This window comes from Scatophagus argus, chromosome 1 (assembly GCF_020382885.2).
Source record: "Scatophagus argus isolate fScaArg1 chromosome 1, fScaArg1.pri, whole genome shotgun sequence".
In the NCBI taxonomy this organism is placed as follows: Eukaryota; Metazoa; Chordata; class Actinopteri; family Scatophagidae; genus Scatophagus; species Scatophagus argus.
Genome location: NC_058493.1, coordinates 8131209 through 8158546, shown reverse-complemented (window position 1 = coordinate 8158546; position 27338 = coordinate 8131209). Strand labels below are relative to the sequence as shown.

Sequence of the window (27338 nt, the reverse complement as noted above, 5' to 3'; positions counted from 1 at the left end):
GAAAAGCAAACACAAGCTCTGTCAGTCAGTGTGGAAAGCTAATTGGGTCGATCTGTTTAGCAAAGATGAATGAAGAGATTAACTCTCACTTTGTGTCCAGCCAATCTCCCCTTCTGGTTTCAGGTAAATTAGCCGATGACAAGTTTACGGTGGAAATTCTGTTTTTCACTTTGGCTTAAACCCTCAGTCAGTATTTCCAGCACAGCGCCTTCTATTGAAATATGTGATTTTGTCATTAAAGTTGAATAAAAAGTTTTAAGACTTTTTTATGCACATGAAAGAGTTATTTCTTCCATATTTTAAGATAGATAGATAGATAGATAGACTTTATTGATCCCATGCTGGGAAATTACAGTGCAGCAACAGCAACACACACAATAACCTGTACAAAATGTTAAAAATAGCAATATAAAATATATATATAAGGCAATATACAAAAGTGTATATACAACAAATATACAGTGCAATGTTGTGCAAAATAAAGTAGAATGAAACGTGCCAGTAGAATGTAATGTAAGCACAGATTATTTAGATTTGTGCTTAAACTGAACTGACACCTGACAGGTGTGTTGTATCAAGATGCTGATTAAACAGCATGATTATTGCACAGGTGTGCCTTTGGCTGGTCACAGTGAAAGGCCACTGTAAAATGAGCAGTTTTCTCTTTAAAAAAATCACTTATTAAGCACAGGACTGTGGGCCTTGCGTGACTAGGGTTAGAGATGTGTAATTTTGATCAAAGAACAAAAGAGAGCGAGGTTAAGACCAGGGTGAGGATGACGAGCACACAGATGAGCTTCCCTGAGCTGGTCTTAGACCATCATCATGAAGAAGCCAGATGTGGAGGTCCTGGGCTGGTGTGGTTACACATGGTCTGCTGTTGAGAGGCCTGTTGGATGTCCTGACAAATTTTCTGAAAAGCCATTGGAAACAGTGTATGCTTTAGTGCATTCAGTTCACAGGTAACAGCTCTGGTGGATGTTCCTGGAGTCAGCCTGCCAGTTAAAAAACTTGCAACATCTGTGGCATTGTGTTGTGGGATAAAACTGCACATTTTAAAGTGGCCTTTTATTGTGACCAGTCCAAGGCACACCTGTTCAATAATTATGGTGTTTAATCAGCATCTTGATACGGCACACCTGTCAGGTGGATGGATTATCTTGGTAAAGAAGGAGTGCTCACTAACATGGACTTAAACAAAATTGTGCTTAAAGTCTTTTGTGTGAATAAAAAGCTTTTCTTCAGCTTTCATTCTATCAAATCAAACAGCGTTTATGTTTTTATATTTTTAGATGTTTGCTGAGTGCATATTAATTCACTGGATTGGTGATATTTGGCACTCGTACCTCATATCTGCATATAAACAGCAGGATGGAAGATTTGGGCTGGTAGAGAATTGGAGAAGTAGGTTAAACTTGAGCCTGAAGAAGACAAATGAAGAGTGATGGGAGGATGGGCACAGGAAGGTGTGAGTGCAGAGCAGACTGTATCCTGCTCTCATTTAGTTTAGCAGAGAAACGAAGCATATCCTAAAATAGAGGTCAAGACTCAAATACAGAAAATGTGAAGTAACCCCTTTTTTAAGCTGCCTGCACTGGAGAAATGGGATAAGTGTTCTGATGGACCTGCGGTCAAAGGAGATCAATACAGCTGTAAAAGGAAGTCATACAAATACAATGTATACAGTTAGTTAGAAAATGGCTGCATTTGATTTATCACATATCGACAAATGCAATCAACAGAAAAGAATTTTGCATGAAACTTTTTGCTCCCTTTTTCCATGTGTAAACACTTACTTACCTAACATAGCTTGTTCTCTTTAAAAAGCACCACTTCAGTAGGCAGCAGACCTCCAGGTTTCCATATGCCTTTGATCTCCAGTCTGTCATTTTACACTGAGGCAGGAACAATTTTTTTATTATGACTAAAAGATGTGTAGCGTGTCTTTGTTCTGAATCTCTTGAAATGTCAGTGCAATGATATGGAATCAGAGTTGAAGCATAGTGTTTGTAATTATTCAAAGCTGGTATCTTAATCTAATGCTTTTGAAGAAGGAAATGTTAAAGTGACATTTTGAGTTTAAATACTGTTAAAAACATTAGTGAAGCACTTGCCCTGATGGCTGCTGTCACAAGAAAAACAATGTCTGTAACTCAGCAGCCGTCAGGTTTGCTAATGATGTCCTGGTGTGCTGTCAATCTACCAGATGAACGGACAATAGTACGCCAAGGAGAAAATGCTCGAAATAGCTAATTGCTTCTAAGAGCCCGCTCAACCATTCTTTAACTACTGTGTTCTCATAGATGTCTTTTCTAGCTGCTGTTTCATTATAGAGCTAAAAGACGTTGCAGACGCAATGCACAGGCTTTTTATGAACCTTTGTTGTTGCACATTAAGTCATAATGATTATAGATACATTATTGTAACCACGGGGGAAAATGTGGCACATGCAGAAACAGCACAAAGCACAACGGATATGTGTGCGTTTTCATTATTTCACCTAATATGCCCCAGTCATTCCGTTAATCTCTGCCAACTTGTTGATTGTCAGTTTGGAGACACATTTCTGGAGAGGAGCCCGAAAGTATTTGCAGCCGGACCTCTGTCAGTAGCGCCAAGCAACACAGCCACAAATTGGAATGTGGTACAGCTCTGGGAAAGCAGCCAAGATTTAAATTAGACAATAACCTCTGCTCTCTCTATATTGCCTCCCTTTTCCAGCTGCAGGCCCAACCATTTGTTTAATACAGTCAGCCCTGTAGTATATAATAGACTGATATATGAGTCACCGCTCAGCAGTTTGTGTTTTTCAGATTTATAGAGATTGAACAACTGCTCGGTTTGTGCTTACCGTGGGCTTATGGTAAGAATAACAGAAAAGACACGGGTTACACACCAACAATGAAAGTGTTGTCACAGTAAACACACACAGGAACTTTTTAAAATCTAACTGGACTCAAGATTTTTCGATCAACAAGCAGCTAAGAGACAAACAAACAAAATTAAATTCAAACTTAATTCCCTTTTCCTTGTACGGGTTATTTTGCAGTGTTTTGATAGCAGCAGCCAGTGTTTATGTTCTCTTTTGTTACATCACTTCTGCACTGGATCGTTCATGAGGTACTGGCTCATGACATCCCTTCCATCAGTTTGTAAGGCTGTGTATGTACTGAAAAATTCTTCTCATTCAGCAGGTATTTGTATAGTAGGCTAAAAAGGCTTCTGAAGTCGTAATAATCTTTTTCATGTCAGAGAGTTAGTTATTAAAGGTTGTTTTATAAAGATTTCTTTGTGCCCCTGGTACAAAAGGGGAATACTTCGCATCAGCAAAAATAAACAACAAAAAGACATTGGTATTGGCATCAGTTCTCAGCCAAATTGTAATTTTATATATTGGTCAGTGTATCCCTGTAAATTATATATTACAGCCTGTCATGATTTGAATATTGTGATGCCGTTGGTTTCAATACTTTGATTTAAATATATATTATCTGCCCCACTTTAGTCCAAGTGCAAAACTAAAATATTTCCCCTTACTGCCATTACTAGATAAGGAAAAGAGAATTGTGTTGAGCCCATCCCTAAAAGCTCTTGACTGTGCACATTCCCAAAGCTGGTTATAATGAGTGTATTAGCCAGTAACGGCACACAGGGAATAGAAAAATGCATCAGTGCTGTTAGCGCAATAAGAGAGAACTCGACTCCCAGCAGCTTTCAATGGAGCTTTATCTGAGTCCAAGTACCAGAGTTCCTAGCTCTAGCTCTCATAGCAAAGAGAAGTAAAACAAGCATCACCATTAGCGCCACCAAAAACAAACCCATTTTCAGTGACAGAAAGCTGTTTTTCTCCTCTATAACATTAAACCATGTCCTTTTCTGTTATTAGCTTCTTTAACCTCACTCCAACCTTTTGCTCTGTATAGGAAGAACGGCAAACATAGCAGAGTGAAATAGGTTAAAATCCACACCTCTGTTACCATCTCGAGTTGGAGTTGCTTCAAAGCTGCTGAGAGTAAACAGCCTTGAGACATGGCTTAGCAGTAAAAGCAAGACAACACCACCAAGCTGAGCCTTTCTCATGTTGCTTCCTCAAGAGCTGTGTGTCCATGCAACAGCAGCCATTGTGAGAAAGCTACACCATGTTTCTGAGGCCCTCTCCATTGCCTAAGCTCCTTTGTGGCTGTGGGCCAATGGCTTTGCACCCCGCCAGATCAAAGATGGAACCCTATTTAGCTTGTGCTTTCTTTTAGGATTTGCTCTTGAGAGTACAGAGCATTCTCAACAGCTAGGGAAAAAAAAAAGATGTTGGATGTTGACCTGCATAGTATTGAGACTTCACGGCCCAGACCACAGGTCCATTATGACAAATGTTGAGATCGTCTTTGTTTTGGCAGCATTTGCAATTGTTAGGTTATAGAGTAAATAAAGCTATGGTGCACCTTGGTGTATTTTAGTTCCATTGTGTAAAGTGGTGTTGAAAGTGGCAATTGGTATGGTGATTATTATCTGCTAAAATCAATATGTATATCTCTGGTGAGTATTTTAGCCCACTGACATTAGCATTTAGCTCAAAGCACTGTTCTGCCTACAGCCTCACAGAGCTGCTAACATGGCAGTAATTTTCCTTCTCTACTCGGAGGTCTACTGTTAAATTACAACATATAGCTGAAGAACCCAAAATGACTTTGGCATTCTGTCCTCATTTATTTATTGCGATAGTCATATCACATAATGCTACTATGGCCAAACATAGGTGAAAGAATGTTTAGAAAATTTATAGCACATTATTAAACTTTATAAACATAGAAGATTTGGACAATACAGTGTATCCCAAGTTTACTTTTCTGTGATTGTCAGCTTTTCTATCTGTAAATGTACCGATAGAGAAAAGTATTCCTAAAATACTTTAAAAGAAATGCAAAAACATGACATGCTGTTTCACCTTGGTCTGTTTGTGTCTCCATGTTATCACTCTTGAACACTGCATCTATGCTGAATATAAATTTAGTCCCAAGGAATATGCTAAACACACCAACCATAGCTTGCCTTTTACTGACTTTCAACACTGCCATAATGACGGGGAAGCTTGAAAGAACATAATACGTATTTGCTGAGCTGTGAAATCGCTTAAAGTTTTTCCTTTATTTTGATAGTTAAGCTTGTCATTTTGGTTGGATATGCAAACTTATTTTTATGGGCCATGACAGAATTTGAAGAACAGAGGCTCTGCTTTTGCTCATGACAACCTCCATTTGAAAATGTCATATTTTAGAAACTTAAAGAGATGACATCTCCCAAAAAGTCCAGATTTCAACCAGGATCTCATACATGTTTAACATTCTCTGATCAATCGCTAAAGGGATGTAGTTAGGAAATGTAGGAAATGTGGCAGGTTTCCATGTCTGTGTTTACTAAAGCAAAGCAAACTGTGATGACACTAGTTCAGACCACAGTGGTCAGTGTGGTGTGAGAGGGGAGATAGTCAGCACACAGCCTGAACAAAGCTGTCATCAGCTTGATTCAGTTAAGACCTAGACTTTTTCTCATGCCAGATCCTCTGCACTACTGCGGTGGTACACTGAGAGGCAGAGGAAGAGTGAGATGCTTGGAATGAACTTCACCTCAATTTTACCTTATGTAGTTGAGGACTAGCAGTCCTAATGGTGGAAGACAGTGCTGGGCTGGGGGAGTAATGATTTTAGCTTTAAACTGAATTACCAATCGATTCAGCCTGCAGATCAGAACACAGGTTGCAAGCTGGCTGTGCGGACATGCTGTGTTGTGGAGTCGCTTTACAAATTGACTGCTGGACACATAGGAGGAAATATATCTATATATGTCAGCTCGGTGCTGCTTGCGCGGTGGCCTGCTGAGTGTGAATAGGCCTTGTGATAACCAGAGAGGCAGCTGCAGAGTGTTTATGCTGAATTGGGTTGTAAATGAGCATATATTTGGTGAAGAGGACCTAGAAAATCAGAAGTTAACTTTTCCAGAGGCTAGAATAGGACCTGACCGGGATTGCAGGGAAGGAAACAGTGCTGCTCTTTTGAGTTTACAGTGGCCTTCACTGAATGAGAGGCTCCAACCTGGTGGTAGGCTGAACTTGAAAGGAAATTGCATAAAATAATACACAGCAAATTACAGCGAGTCTCTCTGGATTGGAGGTTGAGCTTTAACTGTGGTGTTTTTGCAGTCATTTATGGAGACCACTGGAGAACATATTAGCACAAGTGTCATGTTCCAGAGAACACATGCTAGGCTGTGATTACTGAGCTGAAGCTGAACTGTAAAATCGCTTGTCAGCAGTTGATCTGTTTCAGGAAAAGCCTGGGCTCTTGATTGAATTAGCTTGGTGGTTTTCAGTGGGGAGGAAGAATGTGTCCAATTTGGTTACCTGCTGACAAGCAGCACTGATATTGTGACTTTTTTTTTGATCGTACTATAAAACCAAGGAATGGTCTGCTGAAGGTGATTTGAAAATACAGACCTCATTTTCTATTTCCATTTCCATTTTTATAGTAAAATGCCATGTCATATTGCATTTTTCCTGGTCATTCTTTATTACTTAATCACCCTTGACAAAGCAGTATTCAGCGCTCAGGTGAGAAGTTATAGGCTGGTGCAAGTCTGTTTTCTATTTGTATGCATGCAGAGATGGCAGCTGTGCTATCAGAGGCTCTTCAGGCATGTTTTCTGTGGATCTTGGTGGTCCGGTTCATGTTTACTGATAGGATCTGTGTGGTTACTCCATCATATGGAGGTTGAGATGGGGTCATGTTGGCGCAATATTGTGTTCGCCCTGAGGTTGAAATAATTTTGTTTGCTATAATAGCTGTAAAACACCTTATTTCCCACTGGACATTCTTTCATACAAATATTCCTGCACTGGGATTTAAAAGGTGGGGAAAAACATCCAGTATCAAAATTACACTGGCTTCAGTCAGAAAAATAAAAAGTGTGTGGTATGCATGCTGATGATTGTTGTTTAAAATCTCTTTGTAACCGTTTTGTCTGTAATGAGTAAGTGAAGCTTTCACAACAACTCAAATAAAAGTAGTACTGTGCATTTACAGAAATACCTAGAATTTCATATTTATCCTATTCACTACTAGGTTGCTTGGTTTTCTGTCTGCCTGCGATCATGCAGACAGTGGAGTCTTTTCACATCAGGATCAAGGTCCATGTAAGCTCTTAATTCTCTCCTGTTAAACAGTTATTGAAGAAATGTGCTGGTGGTGCAGAAGGAGAAGTGAAAACACTGAGTGCCCAGTGTTTGCTCTACCATGTAGCCATGTCTGGCCCGTAGAGCGACTCAGATTACCGTGCACCTTTAACCATGAATCCACTCTGTTAATAAAAGCCTCCTACCCACAGCTATTTTAAATCACTCTTTTCTATGGCTTCCCTTTGGGTCCTTTCTGGAAGTACATGGCTGCTTTACGGAAATGTGAAGAAGTGAGATGCTGGTTTCTTGAATGCATGTAACATTAATGCCTGAGCCTTTGCTCAGTGGTGTATTCAAGGTCAGTTTGTTGTGTCTCAGGGGCATTTATTTAGCAAAAACCGAGTGATTCCATGCCTCCTATTTCCTCAGCTTTTCATTTATTTTCTATACCGGATTCCAAAATGCTTCTCTGTGCACATGGCCACCCCATCCCTCGTCTAACTCGTCACATCATTTTAATTACAGAGCCTTCATTGTCTGCGCTGACCCATTTTAGTGCGATCCCGTACCATCAGCTGCATGGTCTCTCCAATCACACTTAATTTCATCTGGCATTTGACTCAATCGGCACTGCCGCGAACATGAGTGTCGACCCCCCACCCCATCCCACCCCAAGAAAAAGAAATGACCTGGGAATAACAATAATAATCTCCACTCCCTGCTCTGGTCGTCCACTGAGGCCTCCGACCTGGGCTGCGCTGCCAAATGGTACAGCTTTTAATGGTGAAGATTGATACTGGTGGCTGGGGACATTTCTTGGGATGTTAGTCATAGTTCTCATAGGAGATGTGGAACTGCTCTTAAAGGGCCCTGGAAACACAATAAAACATGACTCACAGAGGCAGAACCCAACGGGATTCACACCGCTATAATTAGCATTTGTACGTAACTTGATTTTGTTTTCACTAATGAAACTAATGTCCATGCCTACAGTATGTAATTCAGCCAGATCTGTCAGTGTAGTGTCTGTTTTAGTGAAAGATCGCTTTCTGGTTTATAGGCATTTACATGCTCATGAAGTTGTCATCTACATCAACTAGTGATGTGTAACATCGCAAGTGACTGAGTGTGTGCAAATGTGCAACTATTAATGTCACCAAGAAGTTTGCAGTGAACCTGAAGCAAAGCCACTTACAGAAACATTTCTCAGCTTATTTAATTCTATACAGCAGGCAAGAAAGTATACAAGTATCTATATTAAAAGTAGCCTAAACATTTGAAATCCGTCTATATTCCTCTGGGATTCTCAGTGAACTATTTACAATGAAGTGCAATTATCTGCTTACTCCTTAAAACATTCATCACATCCAGAGAGACACAGGGGCAGAAAAAAACAGACAGCACTGCACGAAGCCCTATCTCCTCTGCAATCAGAACAATGTTCCTAGTGCTTGAATAGAGAAGGATATCTCTGAGACTTCAATTTGTTATCTTAAAGCAGAAGGGGGACAGAGTAACACTTAAAAGATAAGCCTAGAATAAGGTTAATTACCAGCCAAGTGGCTGATGTAACCCAACCATGTCATGTCTCAAAGTTACACACAGCTGGGAAATGAAGGGGTGCCGGCTATTGACAGATGTTCCTCACTGGAGGTGTGTATGAATGTCTTTACACATTTGTGTGTGCATCTGTGTAAACATGTAACCCCCCAGTGCTCGAGTCAGATATAGTTTAGTGGGGCAACTCCAGGTAAGACGGCACCGGAGGCCTAGACAGGGCAAACCACCTGCTTCAGCAAGTGCAAGCAGAGCTTGTGGCTCTCCTTTTCACTGGTGCGTAACACTGTTAACATTGCTGCCGATTCCCCACTCTCTCTCCAGGGCATAGACTAATTAATGGATACCATTCGCAGTTGATTAGCAGCAGTTCTTTCGGTAATTACATTCGCATACTAACCACTCAGAAGAAAAGGAGAAGGAGAAAAAAACCACAAAGAGCTAGAAAATATATTAATGTACCTGATCTTAATTTGTTTCCACTATTGTTTGGCTTCTGCTTAGATAAGAAGACATTTTCTCTTTCTCTCTTTTACTCTGTCTTTTTCCCTCTATTGGAGTTCTTGGTCTCATAATGTTTTAAGAGAGTGACTTTGTAATAAACACACAAAAGAGATTACTGCAGAGCTTTGTTGAAAATGTGATCTCAGTGGAACCTCATGAAGACACAAACGTGCTGTGATTCTTTCTCCTCCGTGCCGTGTAGGCTGGGTTTTGCACTCCTCACTCACAGAGAGGTGCATTGTGCTCCTGGGCCCAGCTGCTAGCCCATAATTCTTCATTCTGTGTCCCATTGTTCCTACCTGTCAGCATGGCTGTGTCTCCAAAGAAAGGAAGTGGCTGCCATTTTGCCAGCAGGCTATGTGTGGGTTGGGGGAGGAAGAGTATGTGGTGAAAACATATTATTTCTTTCCAAAGTAAAGGGTTTTAATAGCTTATCAACTGTCCACAGCACTAATGTGTCTTTACAGTGTGGCATTTACAAACTTATCACAGCTGGTTACTCTGCTATTACCTCCGAGATCAACTCTGATGTTAACAGCTAAATGCTTGAGTAGACTACACTTTCACGTGCAAAACAGGATGGACCCAAAATACTTATAGTTTGAAATCAGGTTCTTCAGGAGAATGAAACCATCTCCCATTCACCAAAAATGTGCTCCTCTCATATTAAAAACGCTCTCCCCCTCCTTATTTCCCCTCAGTATCTCTCTTCTCCCATAGATTATTTGAAGTTAATAACCTGCCACTGCATCTTGATACTTGGCTTTGTGATGCAAACATATCCTTAATTGCCATCCCATAAGAGCTGAATAGCCAGACCAGATTCTCATTACCCTGGTTTGAATTGGCCTGGGCCTCTCACATGGCTCTCATCATGTCACAATAATGGCAGAGTGGCAGACAGCACTCGTGCACGTAGAGAAAGGGGTTAACTCAGTGTGTAAACATTCAGAGCCGAGTGTGACGATCTGTTTGAGTGACAGGTGTCCATTATGAAAGGGGATAGAGTTCAAGTTGCACTGGATATTATCTAGTAGGCTCATTGTGCGTTTTGTTTTCATTTGCAGTTCCAGAATAACAACAACTACATGAACATGGCGGAGGCGAATGGTGTCCTGCTCACTGCTGGTGATGTGAGTATGCACTGTTTTTCCATATTAACATTTCCCTTTTCCCCTGAGAAAGTCAGCAAAGGCAAATATTACTCTCCAATACAAATGCAGCCAAGTACAGTTGGGTAAATGTCTTCATTGTGTTCTTACTTGGTAACACCAAACTATATTTTTCATTTAGTTAGGCTGTTTCATAGGATTCATGTATATAAATGACTCCCTTTTTTAATATTCTTATCTTATCTCTTACATCATTTCTTTCATTATATAAGGGAATGTGGATGGTTGGCATCAGTAAAAGCCAACATCATAAAGCATAAGATCAGTATTTCACACAGTAAAGCCCTCTAAAACATCCATAAAGGTTAATTCCTGTTGAATTTCCCCATCTTTGTCACAGACAATATATTATTGCCTGAAATGCTGCCCATCCTGACACCCATACAAGACAATAAGCTTACATAAAGATGAGCTAGGCTCAGCCTATATTGCCTTATAGTGACCTTATAGAGCTGAGGCTGATGTGATCTGACTGTCTTGACTTGACACTCTGTAACATTATGTGATATTCCAGAAAGCTAAGGATATAAACACCTGTTTTCTTCCCCCTTTCAAAGATACAATGAAGGAGCCCAAAGAGATCGTACTTCAGTCACACTTAGAGCCACTCTATCTGCTGACTTTTACAAAACGTGAAATGTCGCCTACAATCTGAGTGTGTGGAGATGCTGAAATAACTCTGTGTATGATACTGTTGCATTAAAAGAAAGAAAGAAATAGTTGTTTCTCTGGAGGTATATAACCACCACTCTGAGCCATAGCAGCCCTAACAGTGTGCTAAATTTACCCATTCTGTTCCCCCTCCACCCACTCCGCTGCCCTGTCATTAGAGACAAGTGCACCAAAAATACCCGTGATCCTCTGCGGTTCAAACGGGCCAATCTGCTCCAGTTTAACAGGGGGAGACTGATCTGGCTCCAAAACCCACAACAAAGCAACACTAAACAGCTTCAAAATACAGAGATAGATGTACTTGTTAACCTCACTGTTCATTCATGTCACCTGAGCAGTTGGGATGCAACTGTAACATTCATGCAACACTGAAATGTTTTAAGTGTATGACTTTATGTTCATAACTTCACAGTGTTGTGGAAGAAGTTTAATTTTCCTCTACATTTATGCTGAGTGGACACATCCCCTGCATCCACTGGCTGCTGAGGCCCTCTGCAGCAGGGGACCACGCTGACACAAGCTGCTTGGAGAGCGTTCAGCCCCCAGCTGTGAGGGCCCACTGTGGCAGTCAAGGGAAGAGGGTTCGGGGGGAGGGGTGCTCCTTAGAAAAAAAAACAGCCCAGTTCATTTGCATTTTATCAAAAGGAACAACTGTTTCCAGTGTTAGGGCACAGATGGTATTGTGCTTAGGAAAGAGGGGGAGAGAGAGAGAGAGAGCATAGATCTTTCTTTTCCAGCAATGCAATGGAGTGCCCAAAGTATTTTTTTATTGCAACCTGAGCTAAAGTAAGATGAATGTGACTTCCACTTTGAGTAGTGAGGTTTCACAGTATCTCCACTGTAATGGTATATTAATCTACTTAATGTGTCTGGCCTAGGCTGAGTCTACAGTGAGAAACAAAGTGTCCATTATGATGGTTCCGTGATGAACGGATAACTTTGACAGCCAGGCTAAATTTGTGCTACCACATTTGGTTATCTGTTTTTCAACTTAAATAATAAAAATATACACCTTTTATGTATTTTATGAAGATTCACTCTTACTTTCTGTGTAGCTACACCCCTTTCTCAAATTGTCTCAGATTAGGATTAACAAGGCTATAATTATTTTGCATCCGCATCATGAATTAAATTTGTTATTTATAAGAGAAAGGTTTTTTTATTTAATTCTAATTAATTTTTTTTACCTCTTGTTGTCAGGGCTTTGACTCATGGGTCAAAGTCAATGACTGTTCACCATTTTTGTGCCTTAAACCTAAATGTGAACCTGTGTACCTGTCTGCTATTTGCACTACACCTGCTGTAGTTGAAGTGCTAGAAGAGAAGGCAACCGGGTATTTTTTTAGGTTCCCTTCGCTTCTAGCACTTCAACTGTCATGACCTGGGTGACTGAGGGTCTACATCAACATACAACACATATTGTATGCTAAAAAAGGCATACAGTATTGTGCATAAGGTAGATTGCTTCTGTATTAGAACAGCAGGTCTATGTTTGCTGTTTAGATGTCCAATGTATCATTTACGTTATGCACTTACAGGATGAGATAAGATGACCTTGGTGTGCCTAGTAAAGCACACATCCTAGAAGTAAAGCTTGACTGCTTCCCTCAGGGAAAATGATACTGTACACTGAGATTGTGTTCCACTCAGATGTATCACTTTACTTTCCCAATCAAATTAGAGACATGTAATGAACTATAAATATGTAGAAATGGACTACAAATGATCCAAATTTGAAATAATGTTGATTAGGGGTGCCATGGTTGATGTTGTCATTTGAGTAGCTGCACTCTGCCTGTCAAGATATTTGAAACTGGATCCTCAGCCCTGCCTCTATTGATTCCGAGGCCTATTATATGCCGTAATTGCATGCTGCTGCCTTTAACAACTCTTGGTTATTGCATCTGTGAATTACATTACTACGTTTATTGAAGGACTGGGAATATTGCCTGAAAAGCTTTTTCTTGCTCTTTGTCCTCATATTGAAGGAGCACCATGGCAGCGCAAGAATAAAACACTGGAAGGGAAAATTCACTTACATCCCCTAGTAGCCTCCGTGTATGATTCTATTGTTGCAAACATTGTTTGATTTGTTAAAATGGTTCAAACAAAGTTATGTAAACCAGTAATGTTTAACACTATATTTTTGATACCCTTTGCACTAAAGACAATTTTAGCCATACAAGTAGCATGGCTCCAGTGATGCCAGTGGTCAGCTGATCAGTCCATCACTTTTCCAAATTGAAATATGTCAAGATTTTGTGCAGACCTTCATATTCAGTAGGATGAAACCTACTGAATTTTTGATTGATCCTCTGACTTTTCCTCTAGTGCCATGATGGCTGACATTTTTACTTTTCATTTTTCATTTGCCATTAAATTTGGTACAGATACTGAATACCAGACAAGGAACACTCATGGCTTTGGTCACCTCCCTCATTTCCCCCGCTGCCACCATGAAATTCTCTTCTATTGGATGGATTATACAGATATTCATTTAGACAGTCATGACAATAATAACTTTCATGACCTGCTGATTTTTCATCAAGCCACACCATTAAGTCAGTCTTTTCTCCATTACTTTGGTTTATAACTTAATACCCGCAGGAGTAATGGAATTCCCATAATCATTTGCTGTTCTTTGTGTTTAGTGCTAATTATCAAGTGGTAGAAGGCTACCATGCTAAAATGCTGAACAGAGTAAGCATTATACTTGCTAAACATCAGCATGTTATTGTCATTGTGAGCAGGTTAGCAGGCTGATGTTAACATTTAGGTCAAAGCACTGCTGTGCCTATAGTTTCACAGAGGGTTTCAACTAGGGTGACTGAAGAGTCTTATTTTTTTGTCTAATTTACTTTTAGCATTTTGTGTGTGCTCTAATAACAATACAGCATTTTACTTTGCATTTACTATAATTCATTTATTAATGTACTTTACTATTTAGGTGTTAATTGTCACTACACATTAATTAAACCCCACTCTTTTTTACATTTTTTTAGGCAGAATATAATAACATGATTTGAATTATTTGCACTACAATATACTTTGATCTGGGTTGACTACCTCCATTAGGCACTAAGGACGGGAGATTTCCCACACACCTGCTCACATGCTCGTGCTGGGTACATCAGGCCTCTCTGTTACAAGCCCTGCTCTGCCCTCCTACCACTGGACCCTGTGGCTGCCAATGGAAGGACACACACACACACACACACACACACACACACACACACACACACACATACTTTCTCCCTCTCTCTCTCTCTCTCTCTCTCACTCTGTCCGTTGTGCTCTTCCTTGCCCACCCTTAAACATGTACATGCCTGCACATACCAAGCCAGCATCTGGCTTGGCACTTGCCTCTGCTGAGCCTTTCAGAACAATTTAAATGGATAATCAGGCTGGTGATGCAAAGAAAGTGGATTGTGCATCTCTTAATCTCCGATCAGAGCCCCCTAAGCCGCTCCTGGTGCAGAATTAGACTGGCTTTGTGTGAAATGACACTAGACAGTATGCAACACTGTAACACACTGTGGGCTTCAGTAAAATCTGGCACCTCTTCCCTGGGGAGAGGGCCTTTTCTTCATAGACAGCCAACATCTTCCATATCCCCCCAAATGAGACACAAACACCATGTCTCCATTATCAGTGCCCCTGGTCCAGATGTTAATTTGTATCATCATTAACAAAGAGAGGCAATGCACACAAGCCTTATACTAATCTTGCACTGTCTTCCCTCCCCCACAGTATTTTTTTTCTCTTTCTATCCTCTACACTCCATTCTGTTTAGCAGACACTAAACACCAGCATTCCTCTCCTCCAAGTACATGTCTGTATTTTGTTTAAAGGTCACAGTAATGCTCGGGCTGCTCTCCTACAAAAGCGGAGCTCACCACATGCAACCTTCTTCCTTGACATGTCAAATCTCTAGGTTGGCTCTGTAATTCAGGCCACAATACATCAACCTATAGGATCCAGTGTCCTATATAGTTCTGCCCTGATTTACCATACACAGGATACCTAATCACATCGGCAAATAGTACAAAAAAGTGAAATGTTTTTGTTCCTCAAAAGCATTCCTGTTAAGGCTTATGTGGATAAATGTGGCCAGAGTATCACAGTGTGTTTGGTGTATTTGACTGTACTGGACAAGGCTAAGACCACATAAGTGCTTATACCTTTCTGTCAGAGAGAATATAAGTGTGCTACTGTTCTTAGATTGCTACATGATATGATACAGATGAGTCTGGGGCTGTGGAGCTCAAGGCTGGCGTGGAGCTTGACCCTGCTCCACAGGAGACGTTGAAAAAGATGAATGAAGATGGTGATGATGAACCATTTCCGGTCCTTTCCATGTGCTACCAGAACTTTTTGTCCACGACTCATGGCAGTTTTATTTATTCATTATATAAACACTTGACATGCTGCTGAAAAGGCATTATTGTGAACTAAGTTCCAGAGGTTTTTGAGTGGACTGAAGCGTAATATGACAGCAGAGGACTCAGAGTAAAAGGTTTCTACTGAAGGTGCCTGTGATTTATTCTGCACTCTGTGAGCCAGAGGCTAGAGCTGTGATGAATATGACCTCAGCTCCTTGTGAAAGGAGAACTGATTCTCTAGCTGTGAAACAAGCACTGGAAAAGTGAAGCAGTGGTATGGAGCAGGAAAATAGAAAGAAAGGGGGGGGGGTGAAATCTTTATTAGCTGCCTCTGCCACTGGAATTCATCAGTGCTTGTCAAGACAGCTGCCCTGAGTAGGCAATGAATTAGTTTCAAGTGTCTGTGTGCTAAAGCAAGCAAGAGGAACATTAATACTCCCTAATCAAGGGCTGTGTTGGCATACTCCCGCCGTTGTCTCCCTTCTGTTATTCTATCCCAAATGCCGTAGATAGAAAGCCAGGACAAAGCTAGGAAAGACTTAGCTGGTTAGCTGTTTTTGTTTACCACAGGTAGCTCTGCTGGGAGGTCATGCTGCTGTCAACATCAGGTTTACAGGGTAGTAGAACTTCAACTCTGTATGGGTAGGAGTTTGATCATACGGCTATGCGATGATGTGAGTCTATAGGAGACTCACTGGTGCCTGTTCAAATAGGTATTAATGACTGTTTACTCCTGCCTCAAATCAGTTATTTTTCAGAAGTGTCTGAAATTTCAAATTCTTGATTAGATCACTCGTGGCACAATTCAAACAGTGTTTAAAAAATACCCCAAGGGCAAGACAGTAGTGTTTCAGATCAACCTGATTCCGTTAATTTTTATAACTCACAGTAGCTTCTTAGAGCAAAGCTGCCTTCTTTTTTTTGTTTGATTTCACTTGCTGCTCTACACAACTGGTAATGTTGGTTGTAGAGTCTTGCTTTCAAGCAGTATGACAAGTTCTAGCAGTTAAAATCATGTCACTTTTCACAGAACACCCATGCTTCAAAGAGGTTTTCAGTAATCTAGCAGCAGCAGCCAAACCCAGCACCTCACACAGCATGCTGTTTGGCCCTGTGTTCAGCTGTATGTATGTGGTCATTGTGAGGATATGAATATATTGGCTTTCCAAAGAGTAGCTTAATGCAATGTGCAGATGAAAACAAGACCCAAGTAGGTGAACAGTCCCATCTCCAAGAAGGCACATAAGCAAATTAAGTGTGACCAAAAGCTTTAATTCGAAAGGCAGAAGGATTAGGCTGTTTGATGAGCAGATTTAAGGGTGCAGGCAAGGGGAACAAAAAGAAACACTTCTGGCCAAGCGTAATAATCTTTGAAAATGTTCCTTAAACCCATCTCCCTGTGACGTGTATTTTCGCTGCACTTCAACCCAACATCTTCCATCCTTAAGATTAAGGGCTTTTATCATGTATCCTCTCTCTCTCCCGTGATTGCAGCTTGATATTTTTGCTTTTGACGTCTTCTTCCGCACTCGCCTTTTTCCTTCTCTTTCCTCAAAGTGGACTTTAATAGGTTTAGGAAATGTTACATCTTAGTGCACTTACAGACAAGTGTATTACCACTCTACTAAAACACTCCCTCTCTTAAACACAGTTGTCTGATTTAATCCCTGAAGGTTTTCTTCCAGCATGTTAGATAAGGCCCACCTCAGCGAATGCTTGCTGGCTGTTTTGTGTTGCTGGATTTTTATGACTTATCTCTTCCTTCCTCTTCCTTCCTCTTCCTTTGCAGACCTTTCATACACCCAGCCTGGGAGATGAGGAGTTTGAGATTCCTCCCATTACACCTCCACCTGAGACAGAGTCTGGTCTGGGTCTGTCAGAAGTGGACTCACCATTCCCAGCAATGCCAGAGCCCCCGGTTTCACATAGGGGTCCTTTAATCCCTCAGTTCCCCCCTCAGAGCCTGGATCTGCCATCTATTACCATCTCACGCAACATGATGGACCAGGAAGGGATGTCTGTCAACAGTGGCCAACCTGTGGTGAGCACTGCTGTGCATGTACAACACTAGTAAATGAAGATGTCTATTTACTTTCTGCAACCAGAGAAATGTTATCCTCATTTGTCAATACACACAAATCCTGCACTAGTACCGCTCTACTCTGTGAGTCCAGATGTGATTTTTAATGGTCTATTCAAACTAAACAGACACAACTTATCAACATGTCGTACTGATGACCCCCAATATTAAACACATACAGTTCTTAAATGAGCCCTTTTACTGACCCATAATGTCACCTTCACAGTTTTTGTATGCTTCGTGTTGTCATTGCATCTGGCACAACATCTGGCCTTGTTTACAACACAGGAGGTATATGATCACATTGAGTAAATGTCATGATATTATGTTACTTATTGTGAGGATTTTTTAAAGTACTCAGAGTGTGGATGATCCCCCACTCCTGTAAGGTGAGATGTGAATAGATCACAGGTGTTAGAGTACAAAGCGTATTCAGCCCCAGAAGGACAGTGAAAATGGGACCCAAAAGTGCCACAGTTTCTTATGCTCATATTTAATTCATCTTGCCTCCAGAAGCCTTTTTTTGTGCTGTAAATGCTGAGGCATGTTTCTGTCCAGTGTCACATGAGGTCTTTAGAAAATACACATGCTTTGTGTGGTGTTTGTAGAGAATTACCCTCAAAGAAAGAACTGAATAAATATATTTTGAGTAGTTCTCCTTTCCTTTATTATGAATGGTCAACGTGGAACGGCCAGCAGCATAATCGCTCATTTTATGTTGATACTGTTATGTACTATGGATTGTTAGATTGTTGTCTTTGGGTGGAAAGGCATTTTCAAATGCCACAATCATAGGAGCATTGAGGAGGAAAAATGGAAATGTCACTGGCTGAGTAGTTGTCTTACGGACCTATCACAAAAGTGGAAGATTCATTTAGGAGAAAAGAAATGAAAGGACAAAGGCATGAGTGGAGAGAGGATGATGTTGATGCTGAATTTTGCTTTGTGAACCACAAAACACATTGCACTGAGGAGAGGTGTCATGATTGCTTTAACTGTGTGAATAAATGCGTTTTGGACACCCCCACAACCACCACCCAACCGCCCTTCTCTCCAACACATTTGTTGAATCGCACTGATATTATAGATATTTATTTACTTTCCATATGAGAACAGGGCTATAAAATTTTAGAGCTCTTTTTTCTGCTTCCATGCTTCTGCCGTGTAAAATAATTGCAGCTTTTAAAATATCTGCACCACATACAGTAAAGTGAGCCCCAGAAGGCTTTTGCCTAAAGAATTTTCATTTCATGGTCAGTTAAGCTTTCTACATCTGGAAGAAACGAAACCTTGACACAATTACATTCCTGACTGTTCTCACGACTTGCTGGAGGATTAGATTTGATTCTCAAACATTATTCCTCTTTAACACCATTTGCATGGCTCATGTCTCTGATTGTGCGGAGACTCTATTAAAAACTGAAGGGAGAATGTGGGTTTTTGCTCCTTGCCTCGTGGCATTGTCGTCGGCACACTACTCACTCGTTATCAGCCATCGCACATTGTACCGCAGGAAGGCTCGTGGTGGCCCTTCATTTTTCCTGTAAATGGGATTGATCCCCAAAAGTCTTGTGCTTATAGAAATTCTATTCATCTACGTTTTAGATGAACGCAAGTTTTAAATGAGATAAGGAACAGAATTGTTTGCAGTGCTTTCTATGTACAGAGACAGTGATTTACGAAGGCCCTAAGAGAGGTGTTTTGTCATTTTGTCAGTGCGCTGATAAAGGAATGACAACCTTATATACATGATTACATTCTGTGTTATTTGTTATGGCTGCAGGGGCAAACAAATAAACCGTGCACTATTGCAATTACATTTTTCATCAAGCCACCATGCTCATATTTCCCAAACACTCATCTTGGTTTTCTTTTCTGTATACAAGCTTACTGGTGAAGAATATTTAGTGCGTGTGAAAGACTGTCTCTTATCAGAACTTAATGAGAAAACCAACTGGTGAATATACCTGGGATATTTTCAAAAGCTTCTTCCGTGTCATTGCATTGCCAAGTGTTCTGCTAATTCCTCTCCCCATAATGTTTAGCGTATGTCTTGCAAATTGGCCACAGATGCTGGGCTCCTACAAAGAGAAATACATTTTCTCAGCTGCAATGTGCCTGGCAAGCCCTGAATCTGAAGTCATTATTTATTTAATCTGCTCTCCTAACAAGCTTCTGACTCTCATTTTTGTCTCCCAGCATGTGTCCTCCTGATTTGTGATTGAATCTCAATAGTGCCAAATAGTACTGGAGTTAGAGCTGCCAGTATTGCTTTATTCACAATTTCTTCTCGATTTTCTCCCTGCTGCACAGCAAGGGTCTCTGGGTTCTATTTCAAAAAACACCTGGTGCCTTCATCACATTTCAGGTTTTTCTTGACACATGTAAGAATGCACTGAAATGTCCTTCAAGATTAGATCTGAAACCTACAAGAGTCAACTAGTTGTATTAGATGTTAAAATCAATATTGAGGAGCTATGAGCCCTGCCATCTTATTACGTTTACCACTATGTGGCGATGCATCATATGTTTTTCAATACAAACTAGCTGTTTCACATGCCATTAGCTTTACAGCAGCAAAAATGTGCTAATATCTAATACGGAATAGTGTGTTGGGACAAGCATCATGCAAGGTGAAAGTGGGGCTGAAAAAGCCATTTGTAGTTTGATGTTCATATGATTTGATATGCCTTGATATTGTGTAGATTGTCAGTGAGCATAATACTCTCAGTTTTGACTGGACAAAAACCACTATATCCTGAATTAAATGGAAAATGTGAGCACTGTTGCAGAAAGCATGTTTTTCTACACTTTCCTCTTATCTCCCTTCCGAGCCAAGAAGCACTGACATGAGTTGTACATCAATTTAAGAGAGTGGATTTTTTTTTCGCTCCGTTTCTTTTTTCTTTTTTCCCTCGACAGACAGCTATTGTGACATATTGGGTCAGTCAGAAATGAAAGATATTCATGCAGGCATGCAATACTTGTAATGAAGTCTCAGCTTGACCTTCTGCATGATTGATTCTGTAATTTACTTTTCTCAGGCAGCTCTCAAAATGAAATGATGTCATGTTGGACAAGTTTTAAATACCCATAATGCACCAGGAGAAGTGGTGGAAAGGGGTATGGGTCAGTGGCTGTACTGGACTAAGGGGAGGGAACCTACTGGCCTCATAGTCTGATGGGGTTGGGTGAGAAGGGAGGGGAGGGAAAAGATTTGTTTTTAAGTGGGGGTGAGAGGTTGGGGTGATAGACAGACTGAGATAGACCAGAGAGGTAGAGAGAGAGAAGTATGTTTTACTGAGACAGGGCAGGGGAAAGAAAAACTATTTATCTTCATGCTATTATAGCCTTTACCGGCATTCAAAATTCCATTTTTCTCATTTGGCTTAAGCACAGACTTCAGCAGGTTGCTGAAAATGGAGAGAAAAAAAATAAAATGATGTACCCGTTTAGAAGCCGAGTAAAGGAATATGTGCAGAGCACTGATAAACTATCTTTAATAGGACTGACCTTTCATGCTGGCGAAAGTTACTGGGGGATTCATCCTTATAATTACCATATAGATGATTTTACCCCTCTCCTGCCATGGAACATTTCCAAGAGCTTTGGCATTGATTGAATGGAAATTGAACTTGTTAACATTCTTTTCAGCCTGTTACAGCTCAGTACATGGTGCCACTGTTCATACATTCTCTCCAAATTCTGATTTCCAATATCTTTAAGAACAGACTGGAGCCTCTTTTCATTGACATCGGTGTTGAGATTTTTATCACTTGGTGAATGCATAATGTTGCATTTGGAGTCCAGCTGCTGTGTTTATTGGCCCATGTTTATTGTGGAAAGGGTTTCACACATTGTCAAAAGTGTTTTTTCTCTGATCTGCTAGTTTTCTGAATGTGTTACGTGGCTCTGTGTAGAGTGTTTGCTGTGTTTAGTGTGGGTGAGGCCAATAACAATGTGCAAAACAAGCTAATTTTTTTCTTCTTTTTGCAGCATATTGTTGACAGCATTATGCGGTTGCCAGCTTTTTCAGTCTTCACATTAAAAGCAACACAATGGGGAATATTACAGAATGAATTTAGATGAATAAAAAAAAAAATCTTCACTGAATTGGGAGTAGATTTCAGCTTGTTAGTGTTTGACGTACAAACACACACAGAGACCTGACGAAGGAGGGCACATCTGGCCACTGTGTACTCAAGATAAGGGCTTATTTGGAGATTTACGATGACTATCAAAATACCTAGTTAGATGTCTCCTGTGACTACTGACAATACTGCAATCAAAATGCAAATGCGAAGGCAGAGGGACATAAATAAACATCATGGCACCAGATTCATATTCACAATCAAAGCAACTGTTACTTAAGATGATTTCTTTCACTAGTGTGTTATTAGCTGTTATTTTTTCATTCAAATCAGACTTGTGCTAATGCTGGCATTTCACTGATGTAACTGTCATTGCTCTTTTATCAGATGGAGTGAGAAGTGAAATTGCTGCTACTCCAGTTATTTCTATACTATGTGATAAAATAACACATTTAGCAAACTGCAGAATGTGATATGATCAACTGTTTAACTGTGGTCATCAGAGCATAATTTTTTTTTTTTTTTTTTTTTTTCAAATGCACAACAACCAAAGGCCATTTAGATGAAATCACCATATTCCAAACAAATGGCAGAATGGGCCATTGCTCAAAGTTAAAACTGCATCACAGGGATTGGGCAAAAGTGTTATTATACAGATGGCCACAACTAATGAGCTCAGTGTGTGCGTCTTTGATGTTCGCAGTGAGCAGAGAGCAAACTGCGAGCCATCGTGTTCTCAGTAATGAAGACGACAATGGCACTTGGAACATGGCGGGTTGCAGATATGTAAATCGCAGTCACTTGGTCACACGCTTGTTTATTGCAGCTTTTATTTGTGAGAAAACTGAAAGCTCCCATATTTGAAGAATCACAACAATATGTCCTCAATTTCTTCCCCACCTTTGTAGAATCATTCTCACACATGTAAATATAAATCCACTCTCACCTCATAGATTGTATTTATGATAAGCAGTAGACATGGCATATGAGAAAGAAATGGATTGTAGATCCAATATGTTTCTGTCTGAAATGGTGTTACAATATTGTTTTTGAAGACTGGCATTCATAACGTTCTTTCAATAAAGCCAGGTGTGTGGGTTTATGATGTGTTGATGTTGGGAGAGATTGGGTTTGTGCTGCTGAATACCAGATGGATGTACCCAGGGAGAACAAATCACCTTTTCTGTTGTGTTCACGTCCCCTCCTCTGTTCCATGTCAGCTCTGCTGGCTCTCTGATCAGTCTTCACTCTGGGGAGCTGGCAGTGCTTGTAATTTCATCCTCACACAATCAATGCAAACGTGTTGCCTCTGAGACCCTTTGAAGAATCAAATGTTTTATCAAGAAAAAAGATTTTGAAAATGTTATTACATTATACCCAGAATGTACGAATGGAGGGGACCTGTCCGAATCTCTTAAACCTCCCACCTTTAGTCCGTAGATTTATGGAGCTGATTATATGGACGTTTTCCTTGCCATTATTTGGCAGTCAAACATGATCTACGAAAGGTACCTCTTTCACAGAGTTATAACCTTCAAGTATGATTACACCAAAACATATAGGCGTGTGGCAGCCTCAAGCTAAACTGACATGTGCCTGCATGCATGTAAACTGCAACTCAAATAGTCTTACTGTGGCATTTGAAGTTATGTGCCACAGTGCAGGGATCTGAGTCCACTGTTCCCTTCCAGGGACTGGGCAGTCAAAAGCTGTGTCACAGATTTCCATACAATAGAGTTTTGAAATGAATCCACTCAGCTGGGTAGCCATCTATTACTAGTTTATAAAGTTGGCTCCTTGGGTGTCAAGATAATTTATCATTGTCTGTGAGAACAGAGACATTTAAGACCCAGGACATTGTGACATGTGATCGGCCACATAACAATCCACAGAATCCAATGACCCAATTTCCTTTCCTGTAAAGAGATACAACTTGTTGAGCTTCATACACTGGGCAGTGGAGTGTCATCATGAATGTCTTTGAGCTGTAGAAATGAGGATGAATGAAATGAGGAGAATGATTTTGCTTTTTTACCAATTCATTTACAGAATGTTGGACCAGGACATGTGCGTCAGTACCCACCCAACCCAGCCATGGTGATGAAGTCCATCATCAGCATGAACAGCCCCAATGGGATGATATCACGAAATCAGCTGACTACGATCAACCAGTCCCAACTCAATGCGCAGCTGAGCCTAAACATGGCAGGACCAAACATCAACCATACTTCTCCATCACCGCCTGCCAGCAAATCGGCCACACCGTCTCCTTCCAGCTCCATCAATGAAGACGACCAGGATGAAGGCAACAGGGTGATTAAAGTCAGAAATCATTTGGATGACTGTATGAAAAGGTAGCTGTCAGGAATTGACCTGCTAATGTAACAAACATTCTTGTAAATTTCATTGCAGGTCATTGGGGAGAAACGACCTGCACCAATGGATCCCACAAAGAAGCCCAAGACTCCAAAGAAGAAGAAGAAGAAGGATCCCAACGAACCTCAGAAGCCAGTGTCAGCTTATGCCCTGTTCTTCAGAGACACCCAGGCCGCTATTAAGGGTCAGAATCCTAATGCCACCTTTGGTGAGGTGTCCAAAATTGTGGCCTCCATGTGGGATGGCCTGGGAGAAGAACAAAAGCAGGTATTACAAAATTTCGTCATTCATACTGGTCAAAAATATCATCCAGAGTAGTTAACACAACAAGTTCACAAAGATGATCAGAGATCCAGGTTCATCCAGGAAACAAATATGTATACATATGTGTGCTAGGTCAAAGAAATTATCTCTAATTAAAAGAGGCTTTATTTGTCCATTCACACATACTTTTGTGTCATCACAGGTTTACAAAAGCAAGACAGAAGCTGCCAAGAAAGAATATTTAAAAGCCCTTGCTGCGTACCGTGCTAGCCTGGTTTCCAAGGTGAGAAACTGCTTCTTCTCTTCACCTGACAAATGTGTGAAGTTTGACTGAAAATTGAAATAAATTTATCAGATTTCTGTGCGTCAGTGTGCTCGGTGATTTTAAAGTTGAAGGTTCACCCAAACAAATGGAGTAGTACAGTATACATACAGACAGAAGAAATCACGTGCTCAGCGGTGTAAATTGTTATAATTTCTTTTTCTCCATCCAGGCTGCAGCAGAATCGGCTGAGGCCCAGACTATCCGCTCAGTACAGCAGACCCTGGCCTCCACTAGTCTGTCGCCAGGCCTGGTGCTGCCGTCACCTCTCAACCAGCACCCCTCCATGTCATCAGCTTCACAGGCCCTCCAACAAGCCTTACCACGGGCCATTGCTCCTAAACCTCTGCAGATGAGACTAGGGGGCAGTCAGATCGTGACCTCGGTTACAGTCTCCCATCAGAACATGCCCTCTGGGATGCCACCGCAGATGCTCGGCCAGATGGGTGCTGGAGGGGCCATGGTCGCGGGTGCCCAGTCCACAGCAGTGTCTCAGATGAGCCCGCCCATGCAACCGGTGCAGCAGCATGCAATGCAACAGCTCCAACAGCAGCAGCAGATGCAGCAGCACCTCCAGCACCATCAGATGCAGCAGCAGCAGATGCATCACCAGCAGATCCAGCAGCAGATGCAGCATCAGCATTTCCAACACCACCTCCAGCAACAGCTGCAGCAGCACCACATGCAGCAGCAGCAGCAGCAGCAACAACAGCAGCAGCAGCAGCAACAACAACAACAACAGCAGCAGATGCAGCTGCAGCACATGCAGTTGCAGCATCAGCTGCATCAGCAGCAGATTCAACATCTCCAGCAGCAGCAGCAACAACAACAGCAGCAGCAGCACCAGTCCCAGTGTTCCCCACCCCAGCACTCTCCAGGCACACCCCATTCAGTGGGAGGCTCTGCATCGTTGGGCAGCCCCCAGCCAGCCCCGCAGCAGCAACCACACCCCTCCCAAATCCAAGCCCATGCCCAGGTCCTGTCCCAAGTCAGCATTTACTGAGCCAAATGGAAATCCCATCTCAAAGAACAGGAATAGAATAAAAGCATCATTCCACGTTGCTTTTCAAAGTTGCACTTAAGAAGTGTGTAAGATTTAGAATGTTATACAAAGAACTTGTCCATTGTTATAGACGGATATGCACACACTTGTACAGGAGGTAAACATGTTAACTGGGTTTTTTTCTGTCACGGGCTTAGCTATGACAGAAGCCTATTAGAGCAGGAGCCCAGTGATTGTTTATATGTTTGTTTGTGAGGTCTTTCAGCTGTCAATTTAAACTGACTGGGCTCACAATATGTTGAAAGATGTTTGTCTTTCACTGTTTTATTTAACGATAAAGCTTTATTTATGAGACCTGAGTTGTCAGTTCAGCGCATCAGAAGGATATTTTGAATGCGTTTCAACAAAAGGATTTCTATCAGCTCTTGCCTGGACTGAATGACTCACAAGATTCTTGCTGGAAACCAGTAACCCACACATCAGTCTTTGTTCCCACACTGGCCGGTATATAGCAAGACTGTCTTTACTCCAACCTTTCTCTTTCACCCATCATTCTCACAGATGTAACTGTTCAACATTGGTACGGACGAAAGGGTTTATCAAATCATCACGCGTTTGAGACCCAGTGGTATTTGAAAACATTAAAACTGCATCGCAAATGTAGGCAGTGTCGTGAAGAATAAGCGGAACTAAAAATTAAAGGTCTCTGGACACAGAGCTCTGGATTAATGACTGAACAGACTTTGACAGAAACTGCCATTAATCATTTATTTCATCACATCATCAAACTGTTGCTGTAATCTGCTGTACATGTTTTGTAGATTGGGGAGAGATGAGACCTCCTTTATCCAGTGATCGACCCTCCAGATGATTTGCCCAAAAGTGTGTAACTGGCACCTCCCAAGAACATCATCTTTAATCTATTTGCTCTTATGTCAGATGTTTAACAATTAAATTATGTTTTTATTTTATGTAACAAAGGTGATATTTTATGGTAAATACAAATTTCTGGATCAAGGTAGATGGTTTGGGGACTGATGTATTTTTACTCTGCTTCTTGGTACTGTCATTGTTTTAGAAAAGTAAAAAAAAAAACAAGAAAACTAGCAGAGCCAGTTTGTTGCACTGCCAAAGCCAACTGAAAAGGCATCGGAGGTATTTTTGCCAGCTGTACAAAAGTCCCTGAAAAAAAGAAAATGTTGTACATTTTTCATATCACCTGTTGTAAAGTTTTAATATGTGAGGCTTTAATTAAAACATTGTTAAACGACCTGTGGATTGCTATATCACATAGTGCATTTCTGCTCTTTTATACTTTTTTATGAGTTACAATAGCAGCGATTAATTTTGTTTGTATTTTGCTTACAAATCAACTGCTTTTGAAAACTGTCCATAGAATAAATGCATATTGGTATGGAGTTCTTGAAAAGTTGTTTTCAGCTCACGATAGGAAAAGTAATTTAATGTTTGACTTTGTGCTTGGCCATGAAGACGAATCCAGAGACATTCCATCACTAATATGATAGTAGCCATAATTTTGTATGAAGTATTATATATTTCTTTGTGTCTCTGTTCAGAATTAAACTATCAATCACAAATATTTATTTGAAGGAATTGGTTTATTTCAAACGTAATATTAGCCATAACTTCTATGAGTTATTTCTTCACATCTCCTTGTTAGCTTTTGAAATGAAATACACTGACAAATATACATAGCACTCTTCTTAATGAGATATTGAAAAATAAATTT

General features: G+C 40.8%; 1 protein-coding gene across 1 annotated transcript in view; it reads left to right on the top strand.

Annotated features, from left to right (window-relative positions):
* Positions 1-26716, top strand: part of tox3 (TOX high mobility group box family member 3) — a 39508-nt gene extending 12792 nt beyond the window's left edge. Inside the window, exons 2-7 of the mRNA XM_046415747.1 lie at positions 10294-10359; positions 17242-17493; positions 23673-23936; positions 24036-24266; positions 24466-24546; positions 24758-26716. Of these exons, the coding sequence (XP_046271703.1) occupies positions 10294-10359; positions 17242-17493; positions 23673-23936; positions 24036-24266; positions 24466-24546; positions 24758-25588 (1725 nt within the window). The 3' untranslated portion in view covers positions 25589-26716. The remainder of the gene's footprint in view (positions 1-10293; positions 10360-17241; positions 17494-23672; positions 23937-24035; positions 24267-24465; positions 24547-24757) is intronic.
* Positions 26717-27338: the final 622 nt, after the last annotated feature.